General features: G+C 39.5%; 1 protein-coding gene across 1 annotated transcript; it reads left to right on the plus strand.

The window, feature by feature from the left end:
• Positions 1 to 503: 503 nt before the first annotated feature.
• LOC139191144 (probable methyltransferase PMT16) lies at positions 504 to 878 on the plus strand. Its single transcript, XM_070811705.1, has one exon. The coding sequence runs from the start codon at positions 504 to 506 to the stop codon at positions 876 to 878; it is 375 nt and encodes a 124-aa protein (XP_070667806.1).
• Positions 879 to 19,911: the final 19,033 nt, after the last annotated feature.

The following is a 19,911-nucleotide window of genomic DNA, read 5'->3' on the forward strand; positions in this document are numbered from 1 at the left end:
GCGTTTGTCTGATTCACGGTCGGATTTACGTTGGTTCAAGATCCGCCGGATTTTATGCATCAACATTTGGCGCCGTCTGTGGGAAACGATACGAAAAGCTATGTCGGTTCTCTTTCAATTTTTCATCAAACCACCTGTCTCCACCGTGGATCTGTAAAACCCAAGAAATCATAAACCCCCACTCTCTCTCTACAGTATACTCACACTCTTTGTACTCTCTCATCCATCTCTCAAATTCACCAACCAACCGGACACCGACGCGAGTGAATCTCTTCCGAATCCTCCGGCTCCAAAGTCCTATCCAAATAAGGCGATCCTCTATGTCGAAGCAGACCTACAGAGTGTGCTTCTGTTTGCAGCGACGCTTCAAGCTCGCCGTCAAGGAAGCACCGTCGGAGATCAAAGCCTCTTTCTCTCATCTCTCTCTCTCTAAAATGATGACTTTCCAAACTCCACTACAGAACTTTTCACTGAAACCCAAAAAAGCCAACCTTTATTACACAATGGTAGCCGCAGTCCTCTGCACGATCTGCTACCTCGTCGGAATTTGGCAGCACTCAACCAGCCGCGCCGTAATTAACATACCTGTCTCTGTCATCGCCTCATGTCCTCCAATCACCACAAACACAACAATCACTCTCGACTTCAACGCCCACCACCGCACTGATGACCTCCCCCTACCTCCCGTTGCTGCGTGTGTGGCTCACCTGCTGGCCTGCGACGCCAAGCACAGCGAGTACACCCCGTGTGAAGACGTCACGAGATCGTTCAAGTTTGACATAGATAAGTTGGTGTACAGGGAGAGGCATTGCCCGGACAAAGAGAAGCTCTTGCAGTGTCGGATTCCAACGCCTCACGGCTACACGGTGTCGTTTTGATGGCTGGAGAGTCGAGAATCAGTTTGGTATGCAAATGTGCCTCACAAGGAGTTGGCCGTGGAGAAGAAGATGAAGAATTGGGTTCATTACGAATGGGATCAGTTTAGATTCCCTGGTGGCGGGACCATGTTTCCTCGCGGTGCAGATACGTATATTGATGATATCGGAAAGTTGATTAATCTCGGAGATGGGTCTATATAGACCGCCATCGATACCGGTTGCGAGGATCCCATCTCTTGCGAATACCATGACCACCAGTGGAAAACTAGGAAGAAGATAAGCTTTCTTATAATAATTCTATTATTATTCCCCTTGATATTGTCTGCCACCTGCCAAAAGAAAAAAAAAAACTTTACTTTTCCTTTTCAGCAAACATCATTATGTTTTCATCATCTATTTAATAATTTATTGTTATTATATTATGATATTTGTTACAAGTGTCGGCTACTTTCTTTTAAAATAACACAATTTTAATCATTATGAACACTATATTTATTATTTAAATATTATTTTCATACATAATTACTGTATATGCGTCATACACGCCATACTGCCTATTTTGTTCACTATACATTAAGTGCCACTATATATATACGTAATTGCTTTATGCACTTTTTTCAATCTTGTCGTAGTGACAGTCAACATGATATTTAGATAGTACCATTTGCATTTGATTAATAGTTCATGACATGGTATGTGCAACATGACAAATAGAGTCATGTAGCTACTGATACAAGTGACAAGTACAAACTGATATGCATAGTTATATGTGCATGAATTGTGACTGCCTCATAACTATACAATATTTATTCACATGTGAGTGTCTAATTACTTATACAATATTTATTCCTAGCCTAGAGTATTGTGACTACCATTAAATTATGTCATACAACATGTGATTTACCACATGACTGAATAAATTATTTATTTATAGAAGGCACATAGTACAATATTTTGTCTTGACAAACTTTGTCAATTTGATTTATTCATTATACGGCTATACTTATACTGTCATTTATTGTCAGGAATTATTAAGCAACTAGATCCACTGATCAACATTGTTGTTGATTAAAGAAGTCTACTAACTTATAGACTGATGGGTCACATGCTTATGGTGACAAATATTTAGTTCGAACAGTGATCTCTTGTCTGACTGGATACCCACTTGCTCGGACACTTGCTCATTTGGACACCTATGTGCCTTGACACCCTTGAGCTCGAACCTTGACTCATAATGAGCGTACGCTGACATCAAGCGCATACTCACAACGAGGAACGCCACAAGCCGAGCCGCCTCCCAACGAGCACCGCCTCGCCGAGAGCATCGCCTCTAGCCGAGCAGCCTCGCAACGTGTGCTACCTCTAGCTACGTATTGCTTGATGTTAAGCACCGTCTCATGTCGAGTACCAGTTCTGGACGACATCTAGTCATTTTGACCCGTACATGGATTGGATTTGAAGTCTCCAGCCAAAAGACTCTCTTGACTGAAGACTTGGGGGACCTCTGTTTGTACCATATATTGGGCTTCGATATTTGGGCCTTAATATTTAAGCTTCATTATTAAGCTCATAATTTATGTAAGAGGAGGGTACCCTTATTCTATAAAAGAGATCATCTTCACCTTCACTAAGGGAAAAATAGAGGGTCTCACATCCAGAGACACAACATCACTCTCATAGAATTCTCCTCACAATAATAGAGGGCAATACCCTCTCAGCTAAATAGAGAGCAAAATGGCAAATGCTGTATCCACAGAGAGCTCTCTTGCCGATCTATTGTAATCCATACATTCATACAGTGAAATGGAATCAACATTAGTGTGGACGTAGCCCAAACATTGGGGTGAACCAAGATATATCTTTGTGTTCTTGTGCGTTTGTGTCATTCACGGTCGGATTTAAGTTGGTCCAAGATCCGTCGAATTTTGTGCATCAACAGACTCAGTTGTGGACTCATGTTTGCTTGCTGTAGGGTCGCCCATTGTTGAGGTCAAGTTGTAGAGAGACACTGTCTTTCTTTTCTACACTTGTTTCCTAATTCTATGTTGAGTTTTCATCAAAGATAACATTTCTTAACAGGATTATCTTCTAAGTTGACAGATTGTAAACGCTGTACCCTTTCTCACTAGTACCATAACCCACAAAATCACCTTTGTTGCTTGATTTCAACTTGTGTCTTAGTTATTGAGGAATGTGAGTGTAGCACACTGAGCCAAACACTTTCAGATGCTTCATAGAAGGCTTTCTTCCACTGAACACTTCAAATAGAGTCTTTTTATCCAAAGCTTACCTATTCAATAGGTACACTGAGGTGTTCACAGCTTCACCCCAAAATGTATAGAGCATATTCTTCTCATGCATCATAAACTTAGCCATTTCGATTATAGTCCTATTCTTCCTTGCTGCAATGTCATTTTGTTGTGGTGAATATGCCACTGTGAGTTGTTTCTCCAATCCCACATCTTCATATAATGCATTGAACTCAAGAGAGGTGTACTCTCCTCCCTTATCACTTCTTAGTCTTTTGATTTGGTATCCACTTTTCAATTCCACCATTGCCTTGAACTTCTTGAATATTGTGAATACCTCATACTTGAACCTTATGAAATACACCTAACATATCCATGAGTAGTCATTAATGAAGGTTAGGAAATACCTATTTCCACTTATTATTTTTGTTTGCTTTGGTCCACACACATCCGTGTGAATCAACTCGAGTGGTTTTATTACTCTCCAAGCCTTTCCAGCTTCAAATGGATCTCTGTGATGCTTTCCAAACACACACCCTTCATATATTTCACTGCATTGATCCAGCTTTCATGCTTTTGTAGATTTTCTAGACTTGTCATGTTTAAGTGAGTAAGCCTCTTGTGCCATAGCTTCATAGAACCTGTCACACTTGCTTTCCTTGCTACTTCCTCTAGGTACTTCAACATAAGTGGAAAGCTTATGTTTTTCACTTTCACTTTAGTCACTAGGTTTGATAGGGACTTGTCATCATAGATCTCGACCACAGTTCCCCAAAGAGTAAGAAATAGCCATGCTCTATCATTTGACCCACACTAAGTAGATTCTCATCCAATCCAAGCCCTAGCATCACCTCCCTTATGCATCTTTTTCCTTTCTTGGTGTTAATGACCAGAGTTCCTCTTTCAGTGGCTTTAACAATGTTTCCATCTCCAATTTTCACTTTTTCCAGTGAAATTTGTGTCAATGTCAATAAGTAATGACTTATGTGCAGTCATGTGATTGCTATAGTCACTATCAATGTACCATACTTCAATGTTTTTCTCCACTTTTGAACTGAAGGCACAAAACACATTTGCTTCTTCTTCCACTTGGTTTGCATAGTTCACTTGCTGCACATTCTTTGATCTGCAATCCCTTATGATGTGCCTGAACTTGTTACATTTGTGCATCTAGGCTTGTCTTTGAACCAACACTCCCCAAAATGGGATTTGTCACAGTGCTTGCATTGTTGCTTGGTTATTAGACCTTTATTTGAGTTGCCGCCTTGGTTAGGTCTAGGGTTTTGATACCCATTTCCTTCCCATTTCTTGTTCTTGCCATTCTACTGTGGTTTTTGTTTGCTTGCACTAGCTTGACTACTAGATCCAACAGAGAGTGATTGAAATGCTTTCTCAGTGGCAAAATCAGCATGCCTCTCGAGTCTTTGGGAAAAAGCTCTTAAGGATGCCATTACATCTTGCACACTAAGAGTTTCAATGTCTTTGGTTTCTTCAATAACACTCACTATTAAATCATAGGGCTTAGTCAAATTGATCAACAGTTTCTGGACAACTCTCTCATTAGGTATTTCCTCACCATGTGTTTTCATCTTATTTACAACATCAAATAGCCTAGTAAAGTAATCTTTCAACAGGTAATTTTCCCTTATTCTTGTATACTTGAAATCTCTTCTAAGGGATTGAAGTTTTACCTTTCTGACTTTGGTGTCTCCTTTGTACTCTTGCTGTAAAACTTCCTAAGCTCCCTTTGCACTCTCTTCATTTGTTATTCTCAGGAAAATGGTGTCTGAGATAGCACCTTGGATGATTCTAAGTGCTCTAGCATCCTCAATTCGGTTCTGCTTCAGTGTTTTGAGTTGTGTTTCTTTGAGGTCCTCCTCTAGAGCATCGACCTCCATCTCAGGTAGTTCATACTCGTGTTGAACCATATCCCATATATCATAGGACTTGAAAATGGTTGTCATTCTTATTCTCCAAAAATCATAGTTCTCCCTATCAAAGACTTGAGCTTTTAGCTCACTGCTACTACTTAATCCCTTCATTTGCAGGGTAGTTTGTTGAGGACACTACGTAGGTGCTCCCAAAGATCTCAACTTGTACAAATTACGCCCAGAAAGTTGTAAGATCAGAAACTAGCAGAGAATGAAGAGGATTTTGAGAAGTGATTGACGGCTTCAAAGGCTGTGCAAGGAGCAGCAACAATAATTTCATTAAGTAGGTGAATGTTTGTAGGGTATGGTACATTGCCATAACCTATACTTGTTTAAATAGTGATTGACAAGAGGCTTAATAACCATTTCAGCTTTACTACTCCAGATTGAATCCTAGCCTTTCATTTGGGTTTTAAGTGATCTAATATGGAGTGTACACTTGTCACTCACACACTCATACATACATTTAAACTGAAAAACTAGCCGTTGGGACTAAAACCCTTCATTTCTTCTTTCTTCTTTGATGCAGACAGCAACCATACTTGGTAGCTCCTTGTTGCCTTCGATGCTTCGACTTCAGAAGCTGCTTAGCTTCCAACAGTGAAATGCAAGAGATTTCACCGAGAAATGGACAACATATCCAAATTTCAAGTCATTCTAAGGTCATTCAATCATTCGTTTGTTAAACTCAATTGAAATAATGAAAACTGCCAGACTATACTTTCAACTGAGCACGGGTTACTAATAAAACCCCCATAAATAAAATACACAACCAAAAATCACAAAATTTTGCATTCTAATAATAGAAATATATTTGAAGAATCTATTCAAATTTTAAGTCATTTGGTGGTTAATATCTTAGTCGTTTGTTAATTTCAAAATACATATTCCGGCAGGAAAAATTCTGTGCATCTATGTCAACTTGATAAAACCACCAAAAATTCAATTCTTCATGTATTTTCGTAATTTTGGTGTCTAAAGAAGCTTTAAGACGTCTACTTCAACATATAGCTTTATCATGAATAAATCTTGGACCATAAAGATATGCAAATAAACAACATAGCAGCAAATTTCAATGTGTACCTTAGGCAATTTGTGATTATCCTTCATGTGTTCAACAACATATGCTCCATTTAATTTTGAGAAGAGTCTCAACACATAACAAACATTAAATCACATAGCCAATCTTGAAGAAATCCAAAACTTTTAACAAGATAAACATACCACCATCTCTGAATACACTGCATTATGCCACTTTTGAACTGAATTAAGACAAATTTAATCAAACGTGTATCTCTATCCAAAAATTAATTTAAACCAATGAAGGTTACATTTGGTCAAGAAGCCTTAAGACCAAACAAATTCTATGTCATGCTTTATCTATCCCAATATGGGATTTAAAGGGGCTCATATGAAAAGCATTCATAACTTTAAAACATAGAACTACCAAGACTTTATATTCACAAATGAACAAATACCCCATAGACAACTCACACCTTTGTTTGGTTGTAGCTTAATTAGTTTTTAGTGTTAAAATATAAATCATGTGAGCAAAATATAGACATGAAAACTATCCACCTTTGTTTGGCAATCAATTATCATAGGCTTCACATAATCCATACTTTACACTAAGCCACTAGTAATCGAACCAATAAGACTAGTCACACCTTTGTTTGGGGATATAGTCATATTATTATGACTACTAATGCAATTCGATCAACTAAACTTTGAAATTTTTAGCAACCCTTGAATCAATGGAACGGTTTTGTTGTGTCCCATTCACCCAAGAACATCTCAAAAACATTGATCTTATGATAACTTTTAGCATGTCTTAATACTAAAAATTTCAATTGAAGAGCATGCTTATTTAGCAAAGTTAGAGAAAACATACAATTTTCCGGTTTAATTAGACCTAATATTTTAACACATGTGAAGCTAATTTCATCCAGGATCTTAACCATGCATTAGTTCCATATATGCATGATAAGAAAAATAGCTTGCTATAGAATTGAAAAACTGAAAGCAATTCTAGCATGACTTTTGCAAAATATTAGGCAACTAAATTTTGATATATATGAATGATTTTTCCAGTTTTAGTTATTTATATCAATTATTCGGTTTGATCACATATATTAAATTGAAAACTTTAACTAGTCCAAATAGAGATTGAGCATGCAGTAGCATATCAACATATTGTGAGAAGATACTAGTTTTATAAAACAAATTGCAACCAAAATCTGGGTAGCAGTGAGCTTGAAGACCAAATTAAATCCTGATATATGTCTTATTTCAGATATAACTCATGAGTTGAATACGATATATTCCTTGATTTTGTAATGCACCCTTTTAACATGCATTTAGTCATATGTTTCAGCTAGCATGTTAATACAACAGTTTTAGATATACATGAAACACAACTGATTTAGACACGTTGTAAGGATGCACTTACATTTAAACTTATGAATTCACATGCTTTGCGACACTAGTTGTCTCATACACTGCTTCAAGACCATCATATATGTGATATACATTGTGGTGCAAATTTCTGCCTTCTACTCCTTTGACGGAGATGCACCTGCAAAATAAGAACACCTAAGATCAAGGCCAAGAGCTTCATACGTCCACGATGAATGGGGGGCTTTGGCTGAAGAATCTCCGATGCCAAAGTTAGAATTTGAGAGAGAAAGTGTTCAGAGAATTTTAGGAAGACAATGAACTTAGGTTTTTAGAGAAATGTGGGGCTATATATAGGGGTGTGGCCGGCCCTATTTCAAGAAATAGGGATCGGCCACTTATGGTGGAATTTTTGCTTTAATTGCTAGATATTATATCAAATAATATATTGCAATTAATTTGGTAATTAATCCCAATTTGAAAAGAACAATTGGAAGTTACTTGTGGGTGAGGATTTGATAAGGAGTGAAGAGAGGGTTTTGAATAAATACCATTTTGATCTCCCTTGATCTTGATTGAGCTGTTATTGTCTGTTGCACGCATGTGGGAATCCTGGTATGTCTCAAGGGTAATTTTGTCTTTTTACCCAAAAGTCCACGTGTCGCCTCCATAATTTGGTTGATTATTTCGCTCCACAAATGCCCCCACACCTATTGGGCTACTTGCAAGAAAGGGCAGCAGGTGTAGATATCTTCTCTTGTTTTAGGAAACATAGGATTGTTTCCTATTTTGATGTAGATTCCCTCTTTAATTGGAAATTAGATCATTTTAAGAAAGGGAAATAAATTACTTCCAAAGTCTATTTAAGTCTACCTTAAGTAGATGATTAAATCAACTTCAGAGAGCGATTTATTCTACCCTATAAGAGAGAGAAAGCTAGAGGATGTTTATTCCCCATCCCCTAGCAATCTTCTACATTTGCCCATGCAAATGACCATCTTTTGTTGCTTTCTTTGTCTTCACGCTGCACCAAGGTAAGAAAAAAATTAATGTTTCCTTGTCTTCGTAATTTTTGGGAGACTCGAGGCTTGAAATTTAGCTAAACAGGGGTCGAGAAGGTGTGAAAAGGTGGATGGAAAGCCACAACACGGCTGCCGTGGGTGGTTTGCTAATGTCAGCTTGGTGCGACGGCGGCGGCTGGCTGGGCCAAGAGCGGCTTGGCTTGAGCCGAGCTGATAGGCGATGGGCTAAACCTAGCACGGGCCAGGATGTGTGTTGGACTAAGCCGAAAAGGCGCGGAACCCCTTTCTCATTTTTTTATTGGGCACGGGCCTGTGCTAGCGAGTGAGGAAAGAGGGGCCTTGGGCCACTGAGCTTAGGCCCGTTCGTGGAGAGAGAATGAGGGAGGCGTAGGGGCATCAACCCTCTTCAATTGGATTGGGCCGCAAGGCCTTTAGGCTGAGAAGAAAGCAGCATCTAGAGCGTTGGGCTGCCTAGCGTGCTGGGCTTCTTGGTGCGCTGGGCCGCCTAGCATGTCGAGCCAAGAGGGAGAAATGTGAGCTAGCCCAGGCTGGGTTTCCTTGGCTGTTGTCTTTGTAAAATTTCTTTGAGCATGTCTTCTTTAGGCCACAAAAGTGATGATGGTGTACTGCCGTTGTATCGTCAAGGCGAATCCTTGAGCAAGGTAGGCTATTTTAAGGCTGCTAACTTCAAAATTAGCTCCGATGATTCATTTAGAGACTTTCTTGAGGCATATAGGCACCCCATTCTATTGGGGGTGCGTTTGAAGCATGTCAAGAAAGGTAGTAGCTATGAGCTATGTGGTGGGGCTCGGAAAGCCATCAAGTTTCACCCTTACTACTTTGTGTTGGGATTTACTTTTCCTATGCCACATTTCTTCCAAGAAGTACTTTGCTCCATGAAGTGTGTCTCCGCTCAATGTTCTCCAAACGCGGTCCGTGTGTTGGTGGGGTTCCTCAATCTAAGCTAATTCTTTGACTTGGATTTGACCGTCAACGAATTTTGGTACTTCTTTGACATAAGCCACATAGAATGAGTTAGGCAGCTGCGATCTCATCATAGGTTCTTTGATCATTTGAGCAAAGGAGATCATGATTGGGCCAATGAGGCTTTGAAGACAAGTGGAAAGTGGGAGTCTGATTCTTCTTCTGAGCTACGTGTTCAGACAGTTTTCATCACCGGTAAGTAGACTGCTTAATCTCTAGGCTGCTTTGTACTTTTAGTGAGCTGCTTTCTGATTTACTGATTGCCCTCTTCTGCTTTTGTAGATTTGAAATTCGGCTTAACTCCTAAGACTTCTTCAGATATGAAGAAGGTGCATGTTGCTCTAAGTATCCCCACTGAGTATCGTGAATGACATTGGCTACTTAGTCCTCTTCGCTGAGAGAAATGTGGGATGCCCCCGAGAGAAGAGATAAAGCGAATCAAGGCGGAAGTATTGGCTCGCCTAATTGCTGTCGTTGAGCTTGCTGCGAATAAAGGTGGAAAAATGAGATTTTCCCCACATGCTCAAGAGATGTTGGTTGAGAAAAAGGCGAAGACTTCCTCTGCTGCTCATGAGGGTTCGCCCGCTGTTGATAAGCTTGTGATTAACTTGACTTCTTCCAAGGGGAAGAAAGATAAGGCTGCTAAATATGAGCTAGTGATGTTTGCCGTTCCAAAGGTGGCTAGTATGATTGCTGATATGATTGCTCAACGTAGAGGTTCCGTCGTGCCCTTAGTGTCGAAATTTATGCTAAAACGTCTGTTGAGGGCTAAGTCTGGTTCACCTTTGGAGAGACTTGCTATTATGAAGAGCGATAAAGTGGACCCTGCTGTTAGAATGGCACTAAAGCCCACTCCCTTCACTGCTGAGACTGATTCGCCTGTTGAGAAAGAGGAGACTGCTTGCGTGGGCAATTATGAGAAATCCACCAAGCCTGTTTCTAGAGAGGCTGCTGAGATTTATGCACTCTTGAAACCAAATCTACTTGAAGACATGGATGCATGTGCCAAGCTTGTTAATGGCGTTAAAATGGTTGTCTGCCCAAATTCATTTGCTAAGCATAGGACGAAATATATGAGGACTGCTCTGCTTGCTATGATGTAGAAAATGATGATTTTAGCATCTGAGTCTATGCTCCTTAACTAAGAGGATACCAAGGATGCTAAGCAAGTGGCAAAGACTATGGTAGCCAAAGCTTACTCCTCATCTGAGAAGATCAAGAGGTTGGAGTCTTGAGCTCGTCGCTTTGAAGGGGTCTAATATCTCTGCTCCCACTTTTTTGCAGCTTGAGACCACTCGCCAAGAGATCGTTGATTTGAAAACTAGGTTTGACATGATCCAAGATAAGTATTGAAGTGCAGAGAATGAGATTGGATGTTACATACCTCAGATTCAAAATCTTGAGCGTGCCATCTCTGAACTTCGTTCCACTGCCTATGCAAAGGATGAAGAGTTGATTGCTGCATATAATCAAGTGATCCACTTCAAGAAGATTGTCGACTTGTTTGAACCCCAAGTGTTGGAACTCCAAGGTGTACTAAAGATCAACGAAAGTCTAAAAAAAGAAGTAGATGAGCTGCAGCGCGTCAGTGTTGGTCTGCTCGAGGAGAATGAATAGCTGAAGGGTGAGAAGGCTGGGCTTAAGGCTTTGTTTGTTCAAAGTCAGGCTGATTTCTTCAAGCTGGGTTATGTAGATTATCTTTTGGGTAGACCGTTTGACTCTAAGTTTGCTGGGAAAGACTTCGAGACATTCTCTATTTTTTTGGAAGACTTGCTTACCTTTACTTTTGAGGATTCCATTGGTGGAGTAGTCAGAGAAGTTGGTGCCCAGGTTGGGGCAACAAGAGGTGAAACGCTGGACAATGCCGTTACTGAGAGTGTCGCAACTGCTGAAGGTGTGGCGAACGAGTAGTCGTGAGATGTCCAAGATGTTGAAGAGTAATCTTCCAGGTATCCTTTAGGATTTTCTTTGTTTTCCTTGTTGCTTTTTACTTTGCTTGAACTTCTTCGGCATTTACTATTTGTCTATCAATTTTGCTAGAAAATTTAATAAACTTGCTTCAGTCACTTTTCTTCATCTTCGTTTCTTTTGTTTACACCCAACTTTTGACCTATAGACTAGCAGCAGGCATGCTACTTTTCTATAAGCAGACAGGCCCTCGTAGCCTATGTAGTCATAGGTGTTAGTTTAAAACTTTTGCAAAGTTGTTAACCATAGGGTCAGTAGTTGGACGCCTTACTTACAGAAGCAGACGAGTTCGCGTGACCACTTGGCTTTTAACATTGGCTTTCTTTAATCCCTTGAGTTGTGTGGCCTACATCATAACATACTAAAGATTTTTAGGTCATGTAATTCGCTAACCTTTTATATCAAAAGTACGCGGTTGTATGGAATTTTGTAAGCAAAGGTCCAAGAAAACTCCTTACTCTTTATGTAACCAATTATATGGGTTGCGTAGCAAGTATCACAACACTTTAGGAATTAGTGTAGATCTGGCAAAGGTGAAACTTATCGACTGCGTAGCATGTTGGCAGTGGATAGAGCTTCGTATATGCACACTAATTATTTAACCTTTCACAAAAATGTGCAATTATATAAGTTTAGCGCAGTTTACTACTCGAAGGGCAAGTCGTAGGTAGTCTTCTGTAAACCGTAGGATACCTTAGTGCACTCGGTAGTAGCTTTAGGGTTCCAGGGCAGCCGTCTATAGAGTGTACTGCGTAATGTGCCTTATCCGTCTTCGAGGCCCGGTTCCCCACAGATTAGGCCAAGAGACCCAAAATCCTTCAGTTAGATAAGCCTTGAAAAATACCATTGTGGCTACTTCTAGGAATCTCGGCACAAGCCATTGTGCACCTAGTTACACCAGGGCAGCCCGACTCATCCACGTCTGGATATTCAAAGTGTATAGTTTATCCCCCCACATTGGAGACCAAACCCAAAAGGGCATAATTCCTATGATAAGTCCCTAAGAAGGGTGTTGTCTTCTTTTGAAGTGTAAGAGTGATCAGTTGTTGTAAGCATGTAGCCGAGCCAAGTTATAGATTACTTCTAAATTCCTCATTGAAAAATGAGTGAAACGAACGAAAACTTAGCTGTAACGTAGGAACTGCATAACAACTGGATAGTCATTGGCTTGCAAGGTGGTACCTATCGAGCTGCTTAAGTATTTAGCCTTTGATGTAACGGGAGGTCACGCATGGTACTTCCTTAGATTGTAGATGTTCCACTGCGAGCAGTGATGTAAGACTAGATCTCTAGGCTAAAATTACCGAATCTTGGCCTTTTTGTTATAGCTGGAGATAAGCTGCTGCTGGTAGACTGCAATGCGGGTGATGACCTTCTAGCATTTCTCCTCTACCAGATCTAAGTTTGTGTTTATTTCCTTTCTATTCTGCTCGATGCTTGGCAGTAGAATGTTGATACTTGTCACGATGACATTGGGAGGAATGATTGCTTTTGAATCAAATGCCAAAGAGAAATGAGTCTCACCAGTTGCTCATCGTTTGGTTGTGCGATATGCCTATAGGCATCCAGAAAGTTTGTCTGGCCATTTTCCCTACTTATCGGAATAGGCTTTCTTGAGGTAGTCGAGAATCATCTTCTTGAATGTTTTGGCTTGCCCATTGCTTAAGGGATACCTCGACATGGACATATGCTGCCTGACGCCATATTTCTGGAAAAACTTTGCCAAATTTTTGCCTACGAATTGTGGGCCATTGTCTGTGATGATGGATTGAGGGATGCCAAATTGACAAATGATGTTTCTCCATATGAAACGCTATATGTTCGTCTAAGCTGTGGTTGTCATGGGCTCTACTTCTACCTACTTGGTGAAGTAGTCAGTTGCCACGATCATCATGCCTCTACCCCTAGTAACGGGCAACATTAGCCTTAGCAAGTCGATTGCCCACTACAGGAACGACCAATGACTCGTCTACAGGTGTAGTTCACTGGCAGGCAATGCTAGTACCGGTTTGTAGCATTCGCAACGGTCACATTTTTGTACTAACTCATTAGCGTCTTGATGCATAGTAGGTCAGTAGTAGCTTGTTAAGAGCCTTTTGTGCTAAGGATCGACCTCCGGAGTGATTTTCACAAAACACCTTCGTGGATTGAACTTAGAACCTTTAGGTCGTTGAGAGGCGTTAGGTAGCGGAGATGTGGTCCAGTGTAGGATCTTCGAACGAGAATGTCGTTCCACATGTAGTAACGTGCTACCTTCGTTTGAAGCTTTCTATACTCTAATCTTTCCATGGGGAGTGTGTCATTGACCATGTAGTCTATATTGAAATCTTGCCAGTTTGGAGTTGTACTAACCTATGACACCTCGGTTGCTGGCTCCGCCTCTATGCTTAGCTTGTCTAGATATTCCACCGGAATAGAGCATTTGAGTTGGTGGTCGAAGGCGGAGCCTAGGCCAGTTAGTGCGTGAGCGTTGTTTGCCTGCGTAACTTGAGTGAGAGTGTAAGTTTGAAATGCCTCAAGTTGCTTTCGTACCTTCTCTAGGTACTACACTATCTTTGGATGTTTTGCCGTGATTAGGTGGAGATTAGAATGAATTGTAAGCTTTTTCACTGCCAAGTATTTTGCCATTTGGAGGCCTGTTAGTAGGGCTTCGTACTCTGCTTTGTTGTTAAATGTTTTGAAGCCTAGAGTGATTACCTACTCGAGCATCGAACCGTCTAGGGTGACAAGGATTATGCCTGCTCCCGAGCCTTTGTAGTTGGATGCGTTATCAACGTACAAATGCTAGAAGTCTGCATCGGGTGAAGCATGCGTGGCTAGGGCGTGTTTGGTTGCCTCTGAAGCGTCATTGGGTTGTTCTATTGCGTCGTTTAGGCTAGGCGTAAAGGTGCGGTAAGGAGCCATGGAGCTGGGGCCATGATACAAGTAGCAGGAGATGTTCAACTACTGGTATTGGGTCACTCTAAAGCTGAATTATAAAGCAAGGGTTGGGGGTCATGTGACGCACAGCAGGAGGTGGTGCTTATTGTCAGTACATGTTGCTCCTATGTAGAATCTTCTAGGGTGACAAGGATAAAACTTACTTCTGAGTGTGTTCTTCTAGTGTTCGTTTGTCCTTGGCACGCCTTTTAGGCTGAGTTGTTGCATTTGTCAGAAAACTTTGCATTTGCCAGAGTCTGTGCCTTTATCATTGCGTGTCTGGATTGGGTGGAATAGTACGTCATGAGAATGACAATGTGCGTCTGAAGGTATAACTTGAGCTTCCGGGTTGCAACAACTATCGCCAAAGTTAGCTTTTGAATTTCTGGTAGCTGGTTTCCGCATCGAGGAAAGCTTTTAAATTGTGGAATATAGGTAGTTGAGCCCTTAGCTCTTCTCGTATGAGGGCAAAGCTTACCGCTACTTCCGAGACTGCTAAGTAGATGTATAAGTCTTCCTCATTTGTCTCGTTGTGCCCTCTTAATTGCTTTGAAAAAAGCTTGCTTCGATCGGTGGACCACGAGAGAGCAGTTGAGCATGGCTAATCATGTCACTCTTTGAACCCAGAATCGGTAACAAAAACTCGAACCAGAATCCGAAACATGAGTTAAAAATTAAATAAATAAAATGAAATTGATATGGGTTGGAAAATAAATTTCTTTTTATAAAAATAACTTATGATTCTGATAAGCTCATATTTATATATATTTTACATCAAATTTACTTGTCTTTTCTTAGTTAGTTCCTTATATTTTTGAGCTATTTACATTGTTTTTGTGTTTTGTGGGATTTGTCAAGCCAAGAAAAGAAAAATAGCACAAGTTGGATATTAAGTAACAAATTCATCAAAACTGCCTGTGCAGGTCAGCTAACTTTGGAAGCAAGTTGTGAACAGCTCAAAATGAATTAGATATGCTTGGAAAGCTACGGATGTCTATTTTCTGGAGCATTTCGCTGATTGTTAATATCGTTTTTGTAGAAGAAGTTATGGCTTTTTTAACACTGAAAGGTTCACAAGAGACTGGGCAGTTTGTAACTACAATGAAAGCAATAAACCCAATAAATCTAGTAGCCAAAACTGATTCAGCCAAGAACAAGCCAGCTGATACCTACTCAAATATCAAAGGAAATGGAAATAAAGATGATGATTAAGTGGGAGTAATTGGCATAAAGGCTACCCAAAGAGTTACAATTGTTTTACCATTTCCTCCCACTTATTGCCATCACTAAATGGCTGTTAGTGGGTGAGTTAAGAAGAAGAAAATGGGGTAGCAGGTTAAAAATGGGAAAGGGTGTAGGTTGTAGGGTTGAAGAAAGAAGAGAAAAAAAGAAAGAAAAAAAATAGAAAAGAAAGAGGACAAGGCAGTTTTGCGGAAAAGAAGGAGGAAATCTTGGCATTCTCATCTCTCGGTTTTATCTTCTCAAACTCATGTCTTTCTTTTGGTTTTATTTGATAATAATGTGTAACTAAATTTTTAGTAGTTAGGGGCTGTTTTGAAGCCCCGAATATGATTGCAAGTTTGTTATAACATTTTGTTTGAATTACTTTTATTAATGGATGAAAATTGATTCACTACTTGTCTCATTGATGAATACTTTATGTGTTTTCTACGAATGCATACTTAGTAATCATATCTAGGATTCTAAAGCTATGAATATGTGTGTGCCTGCCCTTGTCGAATGAGGACCTACATATGTTCTAGAGTAGTACTTGTTAACTGTGACTAACATGTGACCCAATTTCTATGATAAGTAAGACAACGCCAGTACTTACAATGCCTTATAATGACTCAAACTCTTTTCGTTCTTAATAATTTCTGCTTGTTAAATCTATGAACACGCCATTCTAGATTGCATGCTAGGGACTAAGTTAAGTTGAAAACGCCATTCTCTTAACATAATACGTAAGAAAGAGTAATAGGTTGAGTTCTAACATTGAGCCAACTTGAGCATCTTCATCCGGAAATAAAAGGAATTTGAATGAAACATAACATGTTTGCATGATTATTTGGTGGTGGATAGGAATTCCCCTAAATTGTTTTTCTTAATTTGTGAACTACTTAAAATTTGTTTCTGTTCTGTTTTTGTTCAATTTAATTTAAATAGAAAATCAACTCCAAAAATCCCAAATATTTGTAGAAGTATAATTCTTTGTGTCTAGTGTCTTCATTTAAAATTTCGTAGAATTTAGATAAGTGTAAGTCGGTCTAATAATTATTTTTCTGTGGCTGGTCAGTAGGGACAACAACCAGTTTTTGTGACATTTTAAGTAGTTAGATAAAACAATCTTTTGCGGGAAAGATCCTTATTTTCATATGCTACAATTGACAAATCTTAGTGTTAATAAGGAAAATCAATAGGACATTTGTGTGCTTCTTTGTGGTGTGCTTTTAATCCTATCAGATTCTTAAACAAATCAAGAATTCTTTACAACCTATAGTAAATAGATGAATGAACTTCCTATTCTCCAATCTAATCTGGCCTCATCTTACCTACTCTCTTAAATGTCTAGTTCGCAAACCTATATAACAATAGAGGGATGAGTTTCTACAGCTCAATAGGGACATAATCTTACCATAGTAAATTGACAATATTAAATTAAGTGTCATGAAATTATATAGCCAAATATCAAATCATTATTGATAATAATGCATGAATGCAATGCAACCTCTTCAGCTACCCCTGTTAATTTATTTAATAAAACACGCGGACCTGCACGTCCCATACCATTCATTTTACCACTGCATTGGTGGTTTAAATGTTCTATTATAGAAACCAACCCTCATACGATATCTCAAGTTCTTAAACCCCTTTTGCTAGTTATCTTATCTAATTCATTGATTTCCAGCCCAAATCACCGATATCAACAATTATCCCGCTGATGTCATCTTCTAATGTGCACACCAGGCTCACCTGGTACTGGTTTCACAATGAATAGATTCAACTACACAAAAGATCATTTCCAACTACCCTCATTTTCCGAATTCCAATCTCAACATTAAAGTTCCAACCACATCCACAACATGAATGATGCACAAATATTGTCGTTTCATTTTCAAATGTATCATAGTATATTCTCAACAAATAACATTCCAACAATAATTCCATAACCAATAACAAGTAGACACTTAACTGAAGCAATTAGCCAATTAAAATCCAACCACATTAATCAACCAAAAAGATCAAGAATATTATAACACTTTACGAAATTTAATAAAATCAATTTCCGGAAAGGTCTGCCTTATTTTCCCTATCTGGATTTCAAAGCTAAAACAAAGATCCATATCACTACCGCAAAACTTGACTTCACATACTTGGGCAAACTCCTTAATTGCCATGTAATTCTTCCAATCTCTTTTCGATTCTAATCTCTATAGAACTATATTTATATGTATGCATATAGACGTCAATCTTTACATAAACTAATGCATGCATTGCATGCCATCCTATTCTCATTCAAGTGCTTATTTTGGTTTTGAATAGAAATGATGATGAGCTTTTCCTATTTATACTAGTAGGAGGCGGTTAGTAAACTTAATAACCAAGTAAAAATACTAATAAAATATAGAAACTTAAGACCGGTTCTTATCCTAATGGCAATGAGGTGTCAATTGCATAGAAAAACCAGAAGACACGTCCACTTATATAGCTTCACATAGTCAATATGTAGAATGCTCACTAAGCACTTGTATCTTCTCACAAATGGCTACCTCCTGCTTAAATTTCATGAGTCACATACTCACATGTCCTTTGTAAGCAAATCCAAAGCCATATCCTCTTTGTCTAGTCCACTTGACTAAGCTATAAAGCTTAGTCATGTAATTGTAAGCATGAAATCACTTAGCTTGCAACATGCATAACGGCTAACATGGTTGAAATGTAGTAAACATTTACAATTCACTCTAATATCTCCAAATAATATTATAAAAATATGGGATTTCACAGATCATCCAGTCAAACTTTGAATCTTCTTCAAGGAAATTGGAGACTTCATTTCTAGGATTGCTCATATCTGCTTGAGATGTGCTTCGATTCCTTATTGGGTTACTAGGTACCCTAAGAATCTGCTTGAAGACACTCCAAATGTACATTTGGCAGGATTGAGCTTTATCTTGTACTTTCTAAGAATGTCAAAACTTTTCGCTAAGTTGTTGATATGGTTTGACCGCTACTTTGGGTCAGGAAATATGTGCTCGGCGTCTATTGACTCGTCTTCGGTTAAGGTAGAGTTATCTTTCTACACTTCAGTAGCCTCTACGGGTGTAAAGGACTTCTTCTTAGACTCATTCAGTACTTGCACAGTGTATCATCAAGATGTGGCCTGGTTTAACTTGATATCTTCGACTCCTCATCCCGAGATGTGGAATCAAATTTTTTGATACTCGATAGAGGTTATTGCGCTTTATCTCACTAGCTGATGCCGACCTAGAATCCCGTTATAGGGAGATGGGTCGCTAGCTATTGTGAACGTCTGCTTTGAGATTACTGGGGATGTTCTCACATCGAGTGTTATTTCACTGATGGCAGTTGAGGTATGACCATTGAATTTGGTGCATACATTCGCTCGACGTATGATCGTGTTTTACAAGTCTATCCGCTGAATGACTAAGAGTTGAAGTAGGTTGACTGTGCTGCTATTGTCAACCATCATTCTGTCGATTATAGATTGTGTTAGTTGGACAGATACCACTAGTACGTCATCATGTGGGAAATCGACGCCTTCGACATCATGCTCGATGAAGCCAATGATGGGTCCAGGTTGGGTGTTAACTACCTGGACGTGTGAAACTAGTAAAGCCTGTTGGATGTTCCTCTTCTTAGAGTTGTTGGTGGCCCCCAAAGTGTTATGATTCGAGAAGATGCCATTAATCCAGATTGTCGTGGTCGATGGTTCTTCGTTGGCGCCTGTCTTCCTTATAGGCTACCCAGTTGACTTGTCCAAGTATGTGTCGACCTTGCCCTTTTTCACCAACTTCTCTACATAGTTTTTCTAAGTGTAACAGTCGTCAGTTGTATGACTGGGGGCTCGATGAAATGTGCAATACTTGGTATGGTGCAACTTGGAAGTATCTCCCTTTGATTGCTTCGGTAGCTTGAACCATGGTTCGTTCTTGATGTCTCAGATGATCCTGTGGATTAGGATCAAGAACTTTATAGTAGTTCTTGGGTGTTGGGCCTTCTTTAGTCATGGATCGATCCTTACGTTTGGCCTTCTACTTTCTTTTTGTTGTTATACTATTTCCTGTCCTCATTCTTTTCAGTTACTTCTTTTCAAGGCTGCTCGGGTGGCTTGTCTGCTTTAAACCTCTTCACATAGTCATGGAACGACTCCCTTGGGCTCTTTTTGACATGGAACAAATGGTCGTACTTCTTCTCGATCGAGCAGTATGATGACTATTCTTTGGTGAAAAACCAAAGAAAGTTCATTGAAACTCCAGATGGATTGTGGTGGCAAGGTATGGAACCAATCTTGCACATCGCCTTGTAGAGTGGTGGCGAATATCTT

This window comes from Malus domestica, chromosome 14, assembly GCF_042453785.1.
Source record: "Malus domestica chromosome 14, GDT2T_hap1".
Classification (NCBI taxonomy): Eukaryota; Viridiplantae; Streptophyta; class Magnoliopsida; order Rosales; family Rosaceae; genus Malus; species Malus domestica.

What these genes read in the sequence shown, in the direction of transcription:
- LOC139191144 (XM_070811705.1), top strand. Translation starts at nt 504, where the DNA reads ATGGTAGCCGCAGTCCTCTGCACGATCTGCTACCTCGTCGGAATTTGG.